Below are 20490 nucleotides of genomic sequence, written 5' to 3'. Positions count from 1 at the left end.
GAAAATCGTATACATGCAAATTACATGCCAAACACTAATCATCTTTGAAAAGATGATTCTAAATAACTACTATACTCCAAATAACTATGGTTGTTAGGAAGTGCAAATGGTGATGCACTCTCAAAACATACAATAATGTCACATCGACTTTGAGTGACTCCGATAAATCTCCTAAATATTTTTAATCGTAGATAAAAAAAAATGAAGATCCCCTACTTTTTTATAATAAAATTATTATTGTTTGTCGAAAGCATTGCGTACGTGGTTGTTGTCTTGCCCAAACACCATTAGTCTAGGGAGTGAATATACTGGTTACGGGTGACAACTATTGTCCCCGCGGTATGCGTTCAAAGGGTCATCAGTCCACGAGGTTTTCGTTAAGGTGACAACTGGCCGAGGTGTATAGGTTCAAGACGATTATTGCTTTAGGTCCTACAAATCAGATGACATGTCAGATGATTTTCGAGTATCTCCGCCCGCCTGGACAGAACGCTGACATCAATACCCAGTTTACTCTTGTATATGTTTCCAAGTTGAGCGTTTAACACGGAGTCTCTAATTTAGGAACACCTCAGTTCAGACATGTATGCACAAATCAGCTAAAGCCCGTTTTTGTTCATTTTGCCTTTCTCAACAGAAGTTTACGACAAAACTGTTGTTTGACTGCGAGAGATAACCGTAATTCAAAGAGCACCAACCCGCTGCAGTATAAGTAAGTATAAAAACAGTAAATAAATCACTGCAGTTAACAACAGCTCAAAGATTACTGTCTTTATAGAAGCTTGTCGTGCAGGTATTTCAGCCGTCCCGCATGGCTACACACTGGGGCACGTCTTTCCATTACTTGTTGGGAGACAACTTGAGACACACTCGTCTTGTAACAGTGAGAGTGTTGACCGGGGAATACAACGTCACTGTTTGACATAGTCATCAACCCGCACCTACCTTTGCAGAGGCTGTGTGGTTGTAGCACGACTGCACATTTGAGTATTAATCATTTCAACTGGGCGAGGCTTTGTATTGAAGTTTCTAGACGTTCAGCTACAGGTGGGTTTGGTTATATTTATCATAGATTGTTTAATTTCTGTGTAAAATAATCAAATAGTAGTTGTAGTCTATTTTGTCTCTCGTGATGTAATTAGGTAACTTTGGTTTATTTGTGTTTGTTGTCGTTAAGTCAAAGACCGTGACTCGATCATGGCTATACCGCCATGTCGCCATTTAACGAACAGCTCTCTACGGCTAAAGGAGTACATCTCAAGGCGGTGTTATTCAGGCGTGGAAACTCCGTTGAGCGCACTTAGGAGTCGCCAGATATGTGTGTGAACGATGTCAACATGTATTGCTCTGTTGTAGAACACACGTTCAAAGTTCAGTCATGGAATGTTGACCGACCACAATGTTGTGGCGTTTCAGTGAAACTGTCGACCTTTTTCTGAAGCCAAACCCTTACCATGAACCTTCAAAAACTAACACTTAAACGACAGTTGGTTAAAACAGACAAATGTAGTTCACGTCTAAACGAAGATACCACTATCTACAGACTTGCCCATGATTGTTGCTAAAAGGGTCGGGCAAGCCCCCATTATTGTCTAAATATAACGCTTCGCAACCAATGGGGCTTACACGAAAAATGGCACGCTACGCGCCTAGTATAATAACCACACTGCCACATTCCTGGTTAGCACGAATGTGATTAAGTGTTTAGCAGTTCATTTCGTCCACGGTCTGTTCAAAATGAAATGCCATAGCTACATATCCTTGAGGCATAATCAGAGAAATTACACCAAGTCATCGTCAGTGCGTTAAGAAATAATGAACGGAAACAACATGGCCTTGAGCTGACGCTAACAATGGGAGCGTCTTCTGTTACAACAGGTGTATAATTTATCAGTTTACGCTGTAACGTCTAATGGCCCCAGTGGTTTAGATATGTGACCCACCCCTATGTAATATATACCACCATCACAGGAATAACTGACTCGCACAAGACCAATTAATGCAAGACTGTATGAAATGTACTGGCAGAGACTACTTTTATCATCAGTGCAGTCCCTTGCTCGTGGGTTTCATCAAAACGGCAAACGCCATCTGTCAAGAGTCACTTCGGACATCCACATCAACCGAACACGACAATAATTTCAACCGTTATAACTGACTGTGCGCGAAGGGTCGCTGACATAAATTACCTAATGTTCAAAACAACTTTAAATAAAGATCACTGTGGCTTTTTTTCTATCCACCGCTATGGCTGACTTGGCTAAAAGGGTCAAAACCAACTACGAACAAGAAAGCACCCCACCTCTCTCCCTCGTTTTGACCCCGTTTCGTCGATACCTGATTGAAAGCAAGCATCCATGCATGACTCTGTTTCCCCCCTCAGAGATAACCACACGACCATCTTGTCCAGCGACACACAGCTTACGGTGTAAGGCGCTCTACATCTTTTAAATATGCAACCGACCTACGGTAACGTTCTCTCCATGTTGTGTTAGTTCCTTCCCCGCTCTGATTGTCCCGTATAGAGGCTCAAATTGAATAAGAATTACAAGTCGCCATCTTGGTACCCTTGGAATAACACATATTGCTAGGTTGACACACCGAGGAAAGAATGGGCACACAGTCTAACTGATATTCGATCTTACTGGTCGACGAATATCCAAAATCTTGAAGACTGTGGAACTAGATACTGTGTCTCAGTACAGGGATAAAACAAACGTACATCTTGAACCACTTACGGTTAATGAAGGAGTAGGCCAATGATGTTTTACGCCACGCTGAGAAGTATTCAATTCCTATATCAATGCTGGGGACACCAGAAAGTGTCTTGACCCTTGAAACATTGGTCTTCGGTGGAACGAGCGAACACCTTAATCACTGGGCTACGCAGCTGTCTCGGATGTTGAAACACAGCGAAATACACAAGAAAATGTGTATTAATGAGTTCAATGCTCCCCAGCTTATACGTTCTTTGTCTTGTCTTGTCTTGTCACATTGCTCACGGAAATCAGGTTTTCAGGCTCATTTAAAATGTAAATTTTCTTTAACACAATCTGTACCAAAATATTTTCTGGCAGACCTAACACTAATACCCCAATCCCGAGTCTTAACCCCAAACCTTACCCCCAATATATATGTGTATATGAAATCTGAAATACCAGCCTACATGTCATTTACTTTTTGTCAATGAAGTACTGCCGTCAATAGCATCGTCTGCCTTGCACAGACCCTCTGGAACTTCTATCCTGATTAAATGCAAAAGTACGGTGGCACATTTCAGTGTGTTTAAAGATCACGTCTGTTATCTGTGGGCATGTTGACGGAGCTGTTCATCTCCGAGGAAATCAGTCTGAGTCAGACTCTCCAATTCATACATTCGTAAACACTTTCCGAAAACATCTAAGATCATTTCAATAATTATTAAACAAGGTGGTCTAGTCGACAAAATAAGGCTTCCGCCCGTATGGGCCAGATGGCTGCCTTATACCTTTACCTTTCACTAAAAACCGTTCTCAGATGTACATATAATTACATGGCATATTATTATAATTGCGGAGTATCTGGGAAGAACGTTATGTAACATAACCAAACTATAATACATGTAATTGACTAGTCCCGGTGTTGAAACAGAAATAGGAAAGACTTACAAACGAAATTCTTTGAATTTGCAATGCACCTGAGGTCTTCGACACAATACTGACACCTTAGAAAGTCATAAAAAGCTGATATTTCCTTTCAGGACAATATACATTTATGACCTTAGAAAGTCATAAAAAGCTGATATTTCCTTTCAGGTACTCGCCATGATTCTTCACGTGTGTACCGTGCTGTTGGTGGCGGCTATTGGAATCGCACAGTCTGCTGATCTGGAATTTCACAAGAAACCAGAATGGTCGTACCAAACAGAAATAGACTCCGACATCGAGATCCACTGCAACGACTCTGAGGCCGTTGTCCAAGACGGCGATACGGTTAAGTGGCACTCCCCGAAAGGTATGGAGATCATGACCAGTAGTAACAAGTACCGACTGTCAGACACGGGGCCGGTCCGTGGAATCACGCTAACGGTTAAGCAGGTTCAGCATGAGGACAGTGGTGTGTATCTCTGCATGGTTACCAGAAACACGGTTATTGTCAGAAAGATCAACCGAGCAGTCAACTTATATCAACCCAGCATGCGGGACAAGTTCGACATGTACCGGAACAACGTCATGGTTGGTGGTATTGCCGCTGCCGTCTTCTTCGTTCCGCTGGTGGCGATGTGCGCCATATACAAGTGGCGCTTCAAGACGCAGGAAGAGCGGGATGCGTCGGAACGCGCCAAGTACATGCTGAGAAGACAACACGAGGCCGAGGCTGGAGAGCTTCCCACGAAATCTGCCCCCCAGAACGGCGCCGCTTCCTATGATAATCCAGTTTTTTCCCCTACAGATGCAGAATCCACACATCTGTAAAACAATAACAAAAGAAAAGTTTTACCCTATTTTTCTATTGCCGGTAAGGTGGAAGGGGGTTGACAGCAGAGAAGTAATTTCGAGTAAAGTAACCCTTCGTAATTACTCATTTCTTTCCGTGACCTATTAGAAGACCAAGAAAAGCAATCCGGCTTCCGGAATGACACGAGAATGTAAAATGCCATCAAGTGTATCTCGGATACAAAAAAGAACCCCCTCCCCTCAATCGGCTTTACACAGCGGAACATATAGTGCCACTACGATGTCATTCGAACTTGTAAAGAAGCCTTTCTCCTTTTACCTGGTATATCAAGGTAAGAATAAGGACGCTAGACTTACAAGAGACTTTAAGACAATATACATTTTGAAATTCTGCTTAAATGTTACCCGTCATTCATATGAATGAAATTTACGATTTTCCTTCGAGTAATCGAAACTGTATATTTGTGATTCTTTTGTACATTTTCAATTTTGTATCCAGTAGTACTTTCAGTATTTGCCCTTTCCGTATCGATATCTGTTTTGTCCAATTTCACATATACCCTGTGTATCGAGTAGACACGATTTGAGCATGCCATGTGCGTAACGAATGTTGGTACTGGTGCTTCCTGACTAATGAGTACAGATTTATACCCCCACCTGAAGTGTCATTCTATTTACGCGTGGAGTTTGTTTTTCTGATAAAAGAGAAAGGAGAGGCTTATGATGATTGTTATTGAAACTGAATGCATACTGGTTTTTACCTCCGAAACAAATTTTGAAGAAGCGTCAGTAGCGATTTACAGTAACACGAAGCCGGCGCTTAATAGCATGTTGTGTTTTTTCATTATTAATTTGGAGACCTCTGCTTTGTGTGAAACACGTGTTCGTACATTGTCTTGAAAGGATGAGACTGTTTTACTGTGTGCCTCCTACGGCGTTAATCTGTATTGTATTTTTTCCTCATCTTGTAACCCCTCCATCACATTCCACGTCATGCATGTTCAACAAATACCTCTTTGTATCCGTGACGACTGGTCTCACTCCCAGAAAAGCTTATACATGGCTTCTTGTAGCATTCCATTTTGTTTGTCACCGCTCGCCCCATTCTGCGACCCTTTCCATCTTGTGACCAGCTCGTGTTATTCCGGGGAAAATGCGGAGCCCATTTCTGGCGTCCCCCGCCCTGATATTGCTGGAATATTGCTAAAAGCGGCGTAAACCTAACATAACTCACTCACTCGAAACCCCAATAACGAACATGTTACGGAAAAGGCGGATGTGTCCATTCGGCACTGTCTGTGCTATTCAGGGACAAACGATCAGCTCCGTGTCACTTACAGGAAAGAGTAAGTTTACGCCGCACTCATCAATATTCCAACTATATGGCGGCGGTCTGTAAATAATACAGTCTGGACCAGACAATCCAGTGATCAACAGCATGAGCATTGATCTGCGCAATTGGGAACCGATGTGTCAACCAAGTCAGCGAGCCTGACCAACCGATCCCGTTATTCGCTTCTTACGGGAAGCATGGGGCACCGATGATCAATTCTAACCCGAATCTTCATGGATGGTTACAGAAAGGGGCAGTGGTGAAGAATATTCGAGACCGATTCGTGCTATTTGACCACGCCAGGCAACAGAAAGTGGCGAGAAGGTATCCACATTGCGTTGGCGAGCTTGCAGTTTTCGGCGCTCCCGTCTGTAATACAGTATATGGAGAACGTCTGCGTTCAGTGCATGGCAAATATATGTGTTACAATGTATGCATGAGTTAACGTTGCCACCATGGAGTTTCTGTGCTGAAAGAAATCCTGTCTACCCGAAGTTGCCTTTCCTCTGTAAAGTATTAAAAATAAATAAATAAATAAAATAAAATAAAACAGGGTTCATTCCTGCTGTCAAATGTTTCAGCGCAGCGCATTACAGTTTTCTCTCATCATATATTAGAGTATGTGTATTGTATATCTAGTGCAATAAATATCACGCCAGTTTATCAAAACGATTCATTATTTATTTACAGCGAAGTCTCATTCAATGTATTGCAGATATATGTCCTTCATCTTGTTTAGATGCTAAGATGGAACAGGCATCTTAGCAACGTATTGGAATGGGTGGTCAGTCTGGTCTGGCATTTCAATGTACCTCGGGTCGTTGCTCATATCAATCACTTGATTGTAGGGTCCAGACTCGAATATTTACAGGCCAAATATTTACAACCAGAATTTGTGGAGTTAAACAACAAATAGACAATCCACCTATGAAAGGTCCTAGCCAGCTCAGAGGTACAGTCGGAGATCAAGTTTCGAAAGCTGTGTTCTGCTTCACTCTGAATTTTCTTTTTGGCGTAAAGCTAATGCGACTGATCCAATTCAACTGTTGGTCATAATGACTACCAATGATTACTGAACTATGGTTGTGTGTAAAACCAAAGTATCCATCTTCATAAGTAAAACCGTGATCGATAATATGAGCATCGGTCCGAACAGTCGGTGTGCCGGACATACGAAGCCAACTATAGGCGACAGAGTCTGAAATGACCGTCCGCCTTAAACTGAACTCTTGGAACTGTGTATAGTATTATATGATGAGCGAACTTACATGTTCACTGCATGTTCGTTGCTGTTTACGGGTATGCTTTGATATCAAAGGTTTTTATTGCACATTTCTATCATTTGCACCACATCTTTAATGTTTTCAACTTCGGTCTGCGGCGTGATAGCCCAGTTTAGCATTCTTTCGTTATTCCAAAGATCTGATTTTCTACTTGTATCAACGAATACACACAAACAGTAATAAAGACAGTTGCACGCGTGTCATTGTGAGGTTTAAAGATTTGTTGTATAAAATACAAAGATTTTGAGATGATCCCCAAATTGAACACATCTCAACATTTTTACATTGAAAAACAATCTTTACAGTTCGCAGTGACACGAGAGTATGTGCGTTTTCCTACAATATGAAAGCAGATTATACTGCCGCTTCTTTTCTTAGGGCAGTGGAAAAGTGAAAAAATAAAAACATCGAAAAAGGAAACAGAAAAGCAGCATCTGATTATTTACAGATAGAGTCAATTACACCGTTAGCAGAACTGCATTTTCCCCAGGCTGAAAGAAAGACAACGATGGTAACCCCAATTCGATATAATTAGATCTAATCCAATATGAAAAAAACAACAACAAAACAACAATAATACCCGAAAGTAAACCGTCATCAAACTAGTTTGAGGTGAAGCACAACCAGTGTCACATAGTCACATGCGCACATATCACTTTTGCCTAGCAAACCGTTGTTTCTGTATTTCGTCTTCTGTGACGTCATTAAACAAATGAACGTGACGTCAATGAAGCGTAATATTTACACCAGTGATGCAAGCCGATTGAAGCACTTCAACCGAACAAACGGGTGCAGCGGCGTAGTGTTCCCGTAGGAAATTGTACAAATTGATGACAACTGACGTTGGTTACCCATGGTTTCGTTCGATAACGTTGGGGCGGACGAGAATGGCTTTGTGACGTCAACAGAGTATGACGTCATGCAAATAGTGTACTTTGTCGCCTGATAAAGTACTGTCGGTGCCTTTGATCTTTTAGCGAACCATCTTAAAAAATAGAATCCTTAATCATTACCCCATTAATCCAAGCTTCGTGTGAGGCACTAGAAGGTTAACTGTCATATAACTGGGTACCCATTAGCTGCTGAGTGAACTGAAGCAGTTTTAATCAACTCGCGTGCCTAAGGTGAGGCCATATGTGGCACTTGACAGCAGTCCAAGAAACTATCAGGAGTTACGCTGCCAAACACAGTCACCTATCCAAGAACTCTCAGCACCCATCATTGCTTAGCTTCAACTGCTCACAGGAGCACATACAACCACAATAAATATCGACTGAATGCAACACTGTGCAACATGTAATTGTAATTTACCATGCATAATTGCATCAAAATATATCAGAGTAATATCCAGGATCTGATTATAATCTTGTATCAGATAGATACTACATGGTTGAAATAGGGAAATGAACCCTGTGCCACACAATTAGCCACCCTGCACTAAATAACACTCACTAAAATGCAATGCATCACTTTTTACCTCAGTGCTGACAATATCGATCACTGATTAGTCTGGAATATCAAGATATTTTTCAGGAGGATATGTAGCTGGATGTTTCCACTTCTGGGATGTAGACAAACAATATAAAACAATATTGGAGGGGTTCATTACAGTACATCCAATCAGGAAACAGGTGACATATGGACTTCCAGAACTACGAAGGCATGATGCCACAATGCGTAAACAGAAAGCAATATTTTGGAATTCTTACTACCAAACATAAGGCAGTCACAAATGGCATGGTATGCTAGACATTTTCACAGTTCAGGCTCTAGAACACATATAGGTTCATTACTAAATGCCTGTGTCTGTCTGTCTGTGTCTGTTTGGTGTTTAGCACTACACTCAGCAATATTACAGCTGCATGGAGGCAGTCTGTACATAATCGAATCTGAAAGAGATAATGCAGTGATCAACAGCATGAGCATCGCCCTACATGATTGGGCTACATGGTATGTATCACTTTCAGCCAAGTCGGCAATTCTGACCATGAGATCCCTTCAGTTGCCTATTACAGCAAACACATTTCGCTTTGCAGAGTTGTGCCCCTTGGGTACACCAGTAACTTGTGAACCTCATTTCTAGCTTTCTTCCTTCATCATACTTACATGCCAAAGATTGGAATACATTTCAAAGCAGCCTCAAGCCAAAGTCACCCTTCTAAGCTGCAAGGTACCTGCTTCTACTGTGGAATAGAGTAGGAACTTTAACATGAGATGGTGACTGTTTCTTTTGTACTGTGTGAGCTATGACTTTGTTGTGTAGAGATTGTCCCTTTATCATACCATATGGACTTTGACCAGCTTAAATTTAGGATTACATTTTTATCATGAACTACATAGTGATGCATATTTTGTTTGCAGGTAGAAAACACTCTGGTGTTCTGGTGGTTTTTTTTGAAGATTTTCTCATAACAAGATGTGGCCGAGATTAGATCAGATCAAGGTTGCCAGCAGAGTGTTGCCAACTTCATAAGGACAATCTATATCCTCAAGGCTGTTGCATAGTGAAGTGCCCAGAGAGGCCATAGAGCACCTGCATTATGTCAACAATGTTGACAAAGACTGACCAATATTATTCTGGAGAGTGTTTGTACAAGGTTGTTCATTATTAAAACAGACCCTGAGACAATTCGGAAATACTAAACTAGGTATACATGTGAGTAAATATACACAGCCCAGATTCAGGATATATTGCTGGTCTCACCTGTCGACAGGTATAATTTATTATGCAGCTCTACCGAGGATACATACGACCCTGTGTCTACTGCATTGTGTGTGACCTTGTACACATTAGATATACATGGCACAGTCTATTGTTTGAGGGTACTCAGGCAAACTCGGAGACTTTTGGTTGGGATTTACACCTTGCTGCAGATATACTTAAAAGTGACATTTGTTTTCCTACTTTGTTTTGATTTATTTTGTTAAGGGATATATTAATGTTTGTGACCTAATAATTTGATAAAATATAAAAAGAATGACCAGTACAGAGAGGTAGGGAAGGGATTGATGTGGGAGAGGACTGTGTCTGTCAGTTTCTCACCTTCCCTCACATGACTACTCCATCTACACCCCTGCCTCAGCCCCACCCTTCCTTGAACCCACCCCTTCCCCTTTCCTCACCCCTCCCTTGCTCTACACCATTCTTTCCTAACTCCCACTGCCAGTCTTTGTTTAGTCCCCACCTCTCCTATGATTCTGTCCCCCCACCAGCACACCCCCACCCCCCACCCCTCTCCCTTCTTAAATTCACATTTCCCCTTGATCCACCCTCACCCCTACACGCCCTACTCTATTCTTCCCTCAGTCCCCCTATCCATGCCTGAACACCCTCCTGCCCCCAGCCCCCTTTCCAAGACCCACATTTCTCACTCAACACTTACCCCTCCCACATTCTACACCATTCTGTCCTCAATCAACCCCCCTCCCCTGCCTTATTAAGCTCACATTTCCCCTTACTCCACCCACACCACACTCTACAACATTATGCTCAATCCCCCACTCCTGCCTCAAAACACCCTCACCCACTTCCTTACCCCTCCTTTCCCTGTCCTAACTCTAACCTGGCCCCTTCCTCACACACCCCTACCCACTGACAGTCTTGCTATTCAGTATGAAGTCAGTGAATGCTCACACAACATTCAACTTGTGCTTACCACATACAGCTTGTCTACATGTCCATGCATTCGAGCTTGAAACATATGCATTCAAGGATTCTTTACAATTTACACATAGAGGAAACTAGAATTTACATTTTCAAAAGGGCAAAAGAAAACTAAGTACAAAAGACAGCAGACGAAACTGATATAATATAAAACCAATTGGATGTGACAGAAGAAACAGCTTTTACTTAAAACCAACATGATATTATCTATATGTTTATTGTCAGATAGTTTCTTTAAAATGTAAAAAGCTGTGTAGATTTGCACACCTTTTCCCCCCTCCACTATAGACCAGCCCAAGTAAACATGCTGTCTGAGGTGTGTGGAGTTCTCCTTGCTTGGGACACTCTCTCCAACCACACAATGCCTGGCCGTTCCTACTTGTGATATTCACGTCATACAGCATTATAGATCCCTAGGTGAGTATTCCTGACTTATCTTGAACATTTACAATTTATATTTTACATGCACTGATGTCGTTAATTTAAAACTTTGTTGGTTGAACAACACATTGTTTCTTAAATCAGTTTGTTTATCAATACACAAACATGAAATATTCAGATCAAATATTCATGCATCAGAAATGTCTTGCTTAGTCATGTTTTGCTGTTTCAACGCATGGAAGTCAAATAGTGTGAGGGTATAGGCAGTTTAGAAACTTCATTTTGTGTGACAGCGTCGCCTACTTCAGTGTTTGAAACTATTGTAGTCTTGTAAAAGTAGGTCATAAATACATGATAAGATATGAAAATTAAAAATTACAAATTATTTGGTATGATGCACCTGCACACTCTAACTTTGATTAGACATTGTTTCATCATTGTAACCATGATCATTAGTGGAGTGTAGAGGAAGGTCGGCCATCTCTTGCATAGAGGAACGACTAATTTTGGTATAGATTTGGGGGGGCATTTGTTTTAGCATAGACCACAATTATCATGCAATCACAAAATCACTTAAGCATAGACAGGATACTGTCATTTTAGAATACAAACTGGGCATTGAGTTTAGCATATAGAAAGGGTGTGGATGAGTTTGTATATATTGCAATATGACATCTGTCACAGAGTATACAAATCTGGAACAGACATTGTTGAGGTTCATATGGTTAAAAATTGTCCATGCCCTGACGTGATGTCTCTGAGTCTGAAGACCCCATCCAACCATTAGGACATCACTTCTGACTTGGGAATGGTGGGGTAGCCTAGTGGGAAAGTGTTTGCTTGTCACACTGAAGGAGCAAGTTCAATTCCCTACAATGTGTGAAGCCCATCTCGTGTCACCCGCTTTGATATTGCTAAACTCGGTGTCAAACCCAACTCACTTACTCTACTGACCAGCATAGACTTTAAGTTGTCAGAAGGAGATAATAAAGAAACAAATAACTTTCAGTGAGTGAGTTAATATGGATATACCCCAATTTTAGCAAAATTCAAGCAATATCACTGCAGATACCAGAAATGGGCTTTACACATTGTATCCATGAGAGGAATCAAATCCTTTTCTTTGGCATGATGACCAAATATTTATCACTAGACTACCCCGCTACTGCTTTCATAGCTCTGATCATGCAGTGGCAATGTGTGGTAACCATGGTGACTGAGAATCAGAGTCAAGTGACAGAAACAAAATATAGCAGTAGGAAAGTTTATTGTTGCAGACATCCAGCTTTTGAATTCCTTGTGTATTAGAATCATTGGCATGGTTAAGTACATATTGGCACAGTCAAGATAAGATTCCAGGTGATGAAGGGTGCTTGGAAATGATATTTCATATATTTAGGGATGAAAAATTGTATCAATGCATCATAAGTAGAGAACTTCACACATTGTATTGTTTGTAGGTTATAAAACCTTGATTTTTGAGGTGACAGGCAAAGGCTTTAACCACTAAGCCAGCCAACAGCCTCATCAATGTAGGATGACAATTGACTTATGCTAATCAATTTCAAATTCTCATTTCATTAACAACAGTAATGACAAATGAAATAAAACTTTAGCTCCCTTATATTAGTAGAAATAATTAAGCATCCCCCATTTAAAGTAATCATTATTAATGCTTGTAACGCAATGTTCTAGAAGAAGTCTGAACTACTATGCTGTTTGTTACTGTAATAAAATCTCACTGTCATAAAATAAATATACATGACGTGAATCTTGTGTTTGAAATTTAGGTCATGTTTGCAGATGTAAGAATCGTGATTGTAAGATCGCTGTGTCTTTTAGAGTAAACAAGACTGTGGAAAGATATCAGTTACAATCGCCAAACAAACAAGATTTAATCTAGACTTGCTCACAGGCATGTGTCTCCGGGTAATGTCAGTAAATATTCCCAAAATGACATTTTTAACAATGCATGTTATCACAGTTGAGACTTTGTGGAGGCAACTGGTGTGTCTGTTGGTTTGTCACATGACCACTTGACATACTGGGAACAATGTAAAGGAAGAGAAGTGATAAAAGTATGTGATACCAAAAATACAAATTTTTAACAAACGATGAATATTGAATATCCCAATTAGTCTGTCAAGGGCAAGCTTAGAAACTACAATGATTCCTGACATTCACATGTAAACAATCAGAATCAACAATTTATAACATTTTACTACATCTCTCGTAAAAATGCATGTGGAAAGAAGAAAAAGTATATTGTTTACACATATTTCAAGTTATACCTTTTTTAGAGAGAGTGGTACTTTGCTAGTGTGCTATTAAATGGTCATTAATAAGTATCTCATTTTGACCAAATTTCATTCTCTACACACTAAACATTATTGTCTTGATGTTTTGCAGTTAACTGTTGACCAGGATGGGTGTGAAGTTTTTCGGTGTTTTGGCAGCCATCTTGGTTTGTCTCATCCCTGTAGAAGGTCAGGATAAAGAGTCAATGGACATCACAGTCAGGTACTTTGTGGATGTCAGTCTGCACTGCGACAGTTTAGCACTAAATATCTCTGACAATATGAGCCAAGTCCAAAAGTTATACTGGATTTTGACCGATGGAGTCCTAGTTGATGGAACATCAAACAATCTGCCCCAGAATCTTGCTCTGTCCACTAATGGCTTCACACTCAACATCACCAAGGTTTCCGATTCCATGTTCGGCTACTATCACTGTGTGATTCTATTCAAGGACAACACAGTCAAGGCAGTCAGAAAGGGTGTCAATGTGGATGGCGCCGATTTCACCGAGCTTCACGACCAATATCGTAGTAATGCCATAATCGGAGGTATTGCAGCTGGTGTGATGGTGGCTATAGTTGGAGTGAGTTGCTTAGTCTGGCATTACCGGTTCAAGAAGGATTTCAATGACAGGGAAGATCTGTACAAACCAGATAGCACCAATGGCACGGTTGTTGCATATGATAACACAGCTGTAGAGATGGAAGACAAGTCACCTTCAGTTGAAGAAGATAAGTCAAATGGGGTGATTAATGAAAAACTGTGAATACAATGTTCCAAAGAATATTCAAGCTGATTCAATTGTCTCCAGTCTCATAGAGACTATGTATGCACAGGGTATTTTATCTTTACTAGATGTCTATTTATTGTCCTCTACAGTCATGTTTGGGGTTAATATGTTAGGTGTCCTTTACTAATAAAAAGTAATCCCAGTTGTAACATATGTTACAGGTGTCCTAAAAACTTACAAATATATGTAATAAAGGATGTTGATATATTTTGATATCAAAAGGCGGAAGAGTTAGATACTGTTTTCCATCCAAAAATATTCTTCCCAGTGTTTAGTATCTCATGTGTAATAACAATATACTGAACTCTTGATAGCAGCTACAGAATGGCACACTCATTGATGACATTTTTTTATTCTGAGGTCTCGTTAAATGATGATGTCATTGTGGCTTCCAAAACATTTTAATGCAATTTCATTTCACTCAAGCAATATCTGTTTTTATACAGCTGCTTTTATTTTCTTGTTATCTTTTTATCCATTCTCAATATATACCAGAAAAGACTTTCACTGTTTTGTGACCCTCTTTGAAATTTTATACTTCATTAACAGGATAGTCTTAATATCAGTCAGAAGTTAATCAGTATTTTAGAAACTGATTGATACATACAAATGTGTACATCATATATTATATCAGAAATTCTTGCATTGCAAAGAAATACAGATCCTGTATGTTTTGTACACCTACTTTGTAATGACTTTACAACATGATCATTTTGTACAATATCCGGCAGACAGTACTTATACCTGTACAAGGCATGTTATTTCTGTTTCACTGAATTATTTGAGGGGGAGAAGCAATCGACAATACAGCTTGTCACCACACACTGCTGGCTCCATTGACAGCATAAGGGCTACCAAAAAATGTGTATCTGCCTCTGGTTTCCAGGCCAATCCTAATCTATTTGTCCTCTTTTTATGTTTTTATCATTGTTTAATGTTTCATTACAGCTTTCAACGTCAACCCAATATTGTCAGTATTTTGTCAAGTGAGAGAAACAAAACAATGTATTGTCTATGTTTGGATCAGCTGAGATAGGAACCACACATTGTTGTAACAAAAATGTATGCAAAAATATTTTAATGTACACTTATTAAGGTTTTCTGTGATGTATCCCTTAGGCAGACCAATTTTATTTTTTGTTTTACAGATCCTATGTATTTTTCCTTGAATGAAAAAAACATTAATTTTCCACACTCAAAATTATATAATTCAAATGTGTATATTGGCCAAAAATGTAAACTTGCACAGAATGTTTTTTAGAATTGGTCTGGCCTTATGATTGTATATTGTTTTGCTGTTTCCTGATATATAAGAATATTGTACACAAGAATATTCAGAATATCCCTGACAAACCTTGAGTACACACAAGATATGTTGACTGTTTGTGTCTTACTGTGTACATTGTGATATCTTTCCAAGCATTGCCTCTGTCTACTGATGTCCAATTAGATCTTTCAGTCATGATAAATGTAATGTAGTTGTACGACTGTATTCACCTTCAGTATATGTGCTTATACTTCATTTATGAGAGACAATAATCAGATATGCTTATACCGAATACTCTACTCATTCAAACTGAGAATCAGAAGTCTCCTTAGGGATTGGCTGATTTCATATAAACTGACAGGTCATCTGATTTATCGCATAGTAAACACTGTATATGTTTATTGTACTGTACAAATGTGTTAATCAGGAATAAATATTTGTGTAACTGAGAGAAGTATGTACTTGTCATTTTCTATTTGCATTTATATTATGATGTGGCCTACCTTCCCAGAAACCAATTCCTTCACAGACTTTTCAACAGGGATTAAACCGTTTTGATAAGGTTTAGTTTAAAGTTACTCTACAACATGTTAACAAGTTTTAGTAAAGGTTATTCAGTGACAATTAAACAATATTTAATCCAAGGTAATTCAACAGTGTTTCCACAAGGTTTGCACCAAAACTGTTTCAGAAAGATTTCAGCATGATTTTAACCAGGATTACTCAACCATATTTTGAAACAGTTCAAAGCTATTTTGTGACATGTCAGTAAAATTAAACCGATGTCTTCAGAAACAAGTTAGAAAGGTTAAAACCACGTTCATTCAGAAATTTCTGCACAAGGTTTAAATCAAGAGAATTCAACATTTCAGCAATGTTGAAATCAAGTTCATTCAGCATTATTTCACCCAAGTTTATACCAGCATCATTTGACAACATTTCAACAAGGTTTACCCCTACATAATTTAGAATGAGGCCAATATTACCATTTGACCCTTGGTCAGTTTTGTTCTACACAGTTACCCACAATAACTGCAAAGTAAAATCAATTTTGTTTGCCCCTTTGATCATTTGGTGAAATACCAGACTCATTCTTTTCATCAAATCACTTAGTCTAGACAATCAACCTGGCCAGAGTAAAATTTCAAACTGGTTGCCGCAAAGGTATTTGCCAAGAATAACTGGCTTAAAACTGGGCTGCCATCCATGAAGAATTTGTGTTATCAGGAGTCATTAAGCCATTAGGGCACTTAAGCCTGTGCTTGTGACAGCCTTGAATCCGTTTAATCTAAGGTCTTGCAGTTCGACATTTCCTTACAGAAATTCTGCAAAACAACAAATATGGATTGGATATTGAAATGGAGATGTGATGGTGTGAAATAGGTATTTGGTTATTGAAATAGGAATGTGATGGTTGAAACAGAGATTTGGTTATTGAAAAAGGGATGTGATGGTTGAAATAGAATAGGAATGTGATGGTTGAAACAGGGATTTGGTTATTGAAAAAGGGATGTGATAGTTGAAATAGGGATTTGGTTATTGAAATAGGAACGTGATGGTTGAAACAGGGATTTGGTTATTGAAAAAGGGATGTGATGGTTGAAATAGGTATTTGGTTATTGAAATAGGAATGTGATGGTTGAAACAGGGATTTGGTTATTGAAAAAGGGATGTGATGGTTGAAATAGGGATTTGGTTATTGAAACAGGAATGTGATGGTTGAAACAGGGATTTGGTTATTGAAAAAGGGATGTGATGGTTGAAATAGGGATTTGGTTATTGAAACAGGAATGTGATGGTTGAAACAGGGATTTGGTTATTGAAAAAGGGATGTGATAGTTGAAATAGGGATTTGGTTATTGAAATAGGGATGTGATGGTTGAAAATGCATTGGGTTGTTGATGTACTGATCTGTTGTTTTAAACAGGCACATGATGGTCGTAGTAATAACGGGGTGTTGAAATTGTTGAAACAGCCACCTGGTGGTTGAAATTAGGAGCTGGGGTTTGTATGTTTATGTGTTAATGGTTATTTCATAGAAAGCAGATATTTATGGGATGAATTCTGAATGTTTTAGAAACCTGGATATAGTAGATAAAGGAGACCATATTGGCATCCAGAGAGAGGAAGAGAAGGTTCCGTCTCCTGCCATATCATAACAAAAGACAAAATTAGGTTCCTGTGCCCTGCCTGGCATCTAGGAGATAGGAGGAGAAATGATCAGAGTCAGTATAAAGTCTTGATTAGGGTATCTGTCTTAAATTGTATAACAATTAACACTATGGGCTATGTGTTCTGAGTTTTCAGTCACAGGATATGACTCATTTAAGATCACCATACATTAGAAGAAATAATCCTGACTTTGGCAAGGATTCCCTGTCACCATGTCTACATCACTGAGATTCAGAGACAGAGCCAAGTTCAACACCCACCCTCTTAGCAGTTAAGAGAGAATAATATATAAAGGGCCAAAACCACATGCTATCTATGTTATTTTGTGACATTGTACATACAACCAACATTGTATGAACAGCTTGTAAGATGTTGATGCTGGTGAACATGTTGATTCAGTTATACATATTTCATAACGTGAATAGTGTTGATAATATCAGTAGCCAACTAGGTGCAAACCCATTGTCATAAAAAGAAAGTACTAGTTGTTACCCTTTATGGCCCCCAGCATTAAGGGGTTACAGTGAGTGAGTGCAGTTAGTTTTAAGCCACACTCAGCAATATTCCAGCTGTTTGGTAGTGGTCTGTAAGTAATTGGATCTGGACAATCCTGGGATCAACAGCATGAGCATCGATATACACAACTGGGAACTCATGACATGAGTCAATCAGGTCAGCAACCCTGATTGCCCAGTCCAATTAGTCGCCTCTTACAACAAGCTTGGTGACTGCTGAAGATCAGTTCTAACCTGGATCTTCACATATCTAAGAGATTAGAAGCAGGACATGTCAGTTAACAGTCAACATTCTTTGGCAGAGTTAATACTTAATCATGGTCTGTCAGTGGATATGCTCTATATGACTGGCATTAATCTTGACTAGGACAGGCACAATCACAAACACAGCGATGTATAATTGTGATAATCATGGATACGATGTGAAACCTTCATAGCCTGATGTAAAGGTTGTAATGGTGGAGTTACTTCCCCTGTATTCCTTATCAACAGTACAACCTCCATGCAGCCACAGTCTAAGGGACATAATCATGGCTGCTACCTTTCTCCTCATATGGGACAGGTAGAATTGGAAGCAGAAGGTGAAAAGATTGTGAATAAGTAGTGAAAAAGGGATGATATTTTGTGTTGGAGTGTTTGTAATGTTGGAAAACAGCCAAAAAAAAGTTGGAGGAAAGTAGTTATGGGGGACTTATGGAGAAGATTTTGTTGTAGTGAGTTGAGTAAAGGTCTGGTTCTTGGTAGAAACAAAACAGTTAGGTTAGGTCTTTGATCAAAACAGGTGTTAGGTGTTTGATTAAGAGGAAGGAGTGTGGTATTTGGAACTGAGCGGAAGGGTGAGGTGGCATGTTTGCTATGAAGAGAAAGAGTGGGGGCATAGCAACCCATATAAAAAAGCCCTGGCATACACGTGATTGTTGCTAGAAAGGTTGGGCAAGCCCTCAATCCTATCTAAATATTAAGCTTTGCAGCCTGTTGGGCTTACATGAAGACAATACCTAGCTACTGGAGGAGTTGGGTAAAAGTTTTGATAAAAACAGGTGGGATGATGATTTTGGTAGAGAAAATATGTGGGATGATGTGTTTAAAAGGGAAAAGAAAACCGTTCAAATAGAGCCAGTGTATGTCACAAACTTATTCTAAATATTTTCAGAAAGATGTTTTATGATATCAGAATATGAGATATGTTAATGTGAGCAAGTCTTTTCCTCATTTCCTCCTTATAGGTGATGAATAAGACTGCACAAAAATACTAAAATAGTAAAAATCATCTTGTATCTTGAACTTCTCATACATCAGTGTCCTTGGTTATTGGGTAAGTATTATGTAAGTGCTGTTCTGACAATTTTGATCATACCAAAAGAATAGAAAGTTCCCTACCACTTACATATGTCTGGACATTTTCATACCACCTTATCCAAGTTTACAATAACTTCCAATTTGGAGACCTGTGTAGATGTAGGGTAGAATAGGTCTTCAGCAACCTATGCTTGCCACAAAAGGTGTCATAAAAGGCAGCTAAGGTGGTCAGGTGACTTGGTCAGGATATGCCATTTGTTCCTAGGTGTGCAGATCAATGCTCATGCTGTTAATTACTGGATTGTTTGGTCCATACTTGATTATTTACAGACTAGAATAGCTCTAATGTTGCTGAGTGCAGCGTTAAACTAAACTCACTCGCTCAAATTTGGAATTTCAAGGAGGGTTGAAATGATCCTGTTCAGGGCGGTGTGGGTGTGTGGGTGTGTGGGTGTGTGGGTGTGGGTGTGGGTGTGTGTGTGTGTGTGTGTGTGTGGATGTGGATGTGTGTGTGTGTGTGTGTGTGTGTGTGTGTGTGTGTGTGTGTGTGTGTGTGTGTGTGTGTGTGTGTGTGTGTGTGTGTGTGTGTGGATGTGGATGTGGGTGTGGGTGTGGGTGTGGGTGTGGGTGTGGGTGTGGGTGTGAGGGTAGGTGTGGGTGTGGGTGTGAGGGTAGGTGAGGGTAGGTGAGGGTGTGAGGGTAGGTGTGGGTGTGGGTGTGTGTGTGTGTGTGTGGGGGGGTGTGGGTGTGTGGATGTGGATGTGGATGTGGATGTGGATGTGGATGTGGATGTGGATGTGAATGTGGATGTGGGTGTGAGTGTGGGTGTGGGTGTGGGTGTGGGCGTGGGTGTGGGTGTGGGTGTGGGTGTATGGATGTGGGTGTGGGTGTGAGGGTGGGTGTGGGTGTGGGTGTGAGGGTAGGTGTGGGTGTGGGTGTGAGGGTAGGTGAGGGTAGGTGAGGGTGTGAGGGTAGGTGTGGGTGTGGGTGTATGGATGTGGGTGTGAGTGTGAGGGTGGGTGTGGGTGTGGGTGTGAGGGTAGGTGTGGGTG

The 20490-nt window shown here is 40.0% G+C and overlaps 2 protein-coding genes across 2 annotated transcripts; both read left to right on the top strand.

The window, feature by feature from the left end:
* Positions 1-779: 779 nt before the first annotated feature.
* On the top strand, positions 780-5870 carry LOC137274568 (uncharacterized). Its single transcript, XM_067807826.1, has 2 exons — positions 780-1047; positions 3795-5870. The coding sequence occupies exon 2, from the start codon at positions 3804-3806 to the stop codon at positions 4452-4454; it is 651 nt and encodes a 216-aa protein (XP_067663927.1). The 5' UTR covers positions 780-1047; positions 3795-3803; the 3' UTR covers positions 4455-5870.
* Positions 5871-11044: 5174 nt separating this feature from the next.
* LOC137274566 (uncharacterized) lies at positions 11045-15906 on the top strand. The gene is made up of 2 exons (XM_067807825.1): positions 11045-11133; positions 13507-15906. The coding sequence occupies exon 2, from the start codon at positions 13523-13525 to the stop codon at positions 14159-14161; it is 639 nt and encodes a 212-aa protein (XP_067663926.1). The 5' UTR covers positions 11045-11133; positions 13507-13522; the 3' UTR covers positions 14162-15906.
* Positions 15907-20490: the final 4584 nt, after the last annotated feature.

The sequence above is a fragment of the Haliotis asinina genome, chromosome 2, assembly GCF_037392515.1.
Source record: "Haliotis asinina isolate JCU_RB_2024 chromosome 2, JCU_Hal_asi_v2, whole genome shotgun sequence".
In the NCBI taxonomy this organism is placed as follows: Eukaryota; Metazoa; Mollusca; class Gastropoda; order Lepetellida; family Haliotidae; genus Haliotis; species Haliotis asinina.
Note: the sequence above shows the minus strand (reverse complement) of the source record. Positions and strands in the feature narration are given on the sequence as shown.